This window comes from Chaetura pelagica, unplaced genomic scaffold (assembly GCF_000747805.2).
Source record: "Chaetura pelagica isolate M959 unplaced genomic scaffold, ChaPel_1.0 scaffold232, whole genome shotgun sequence".
NCBI classification, from domain to species: domain Eukaryota; kingdom Metazoa; phylum Chordata; class Aves; order Apodiformes; family Apodidae; genus Chaetura; species Chaetura pelagica.
Window position 1 is genome coordinate 841,928 of NW_009952441.1, and position 358 is coordinate 842,285.

The 358-nt window shown below is 72.6% G+C and overlaps 1 protein-coding gene across 1 annotated transcript in view; it reads right to left on the reverse strand.

The window, feature by feature from the left end:
- Positions 1-42: 42 nt before the first annotated feature.
- The window catches only part of LOC104398366 (conserved oligomeric Golgi complex subunit 8-like), a gene marked incomplete at its 5' end in the record, with an annotated part of 2,349 nt that continues 2,033 nt past the window's right edge, over positions 43-358 (reverse strand). Inside the window, one exon of the mRNA XM_010008473.1 lies at positions 43-186. Within this exon, the coding sequence (XP_010006775.1) occupies positions 43-186 (144 nt within the window). The remainder of the gene's footprint in view (positions 187-358) is intronic.

A 358-nucleotide genomic window follows, 5' to 3' on the forward strand; every position in this document is an offset into this window, starting at 1 on the left:
GCCTCCACCGCGGCTCCCTGGGGGTGGCCGCTGCCAGCGGAGTCAGTCCAGGAGCTCCATCCAGGAGACGTTGGTGAAGGTGCGGGTGTCCATGCGGTCGACGTAGAGGATCCCGTCCAGGTGATCCACCTCGTGCTGGGCGATGCGGGCGGCCCAGCCCGTCGCCTCCCAGCTCACCGGATCTCCCTGCTCGTCCACGCCTGCTGCCGGGAGAGCCAGGGTTGTGCGGGGCAGCAGGGGCGTCACACCCAGGGCCGGGCAGGGCAGGACCCCGGGGGAAGCAGGGGAGGGGGCAGGCAGGGCTGACCCCCCTCGGGGTAGGGGTCCGTACCGGAGACGTGGACGGCCCAGTGTCGCG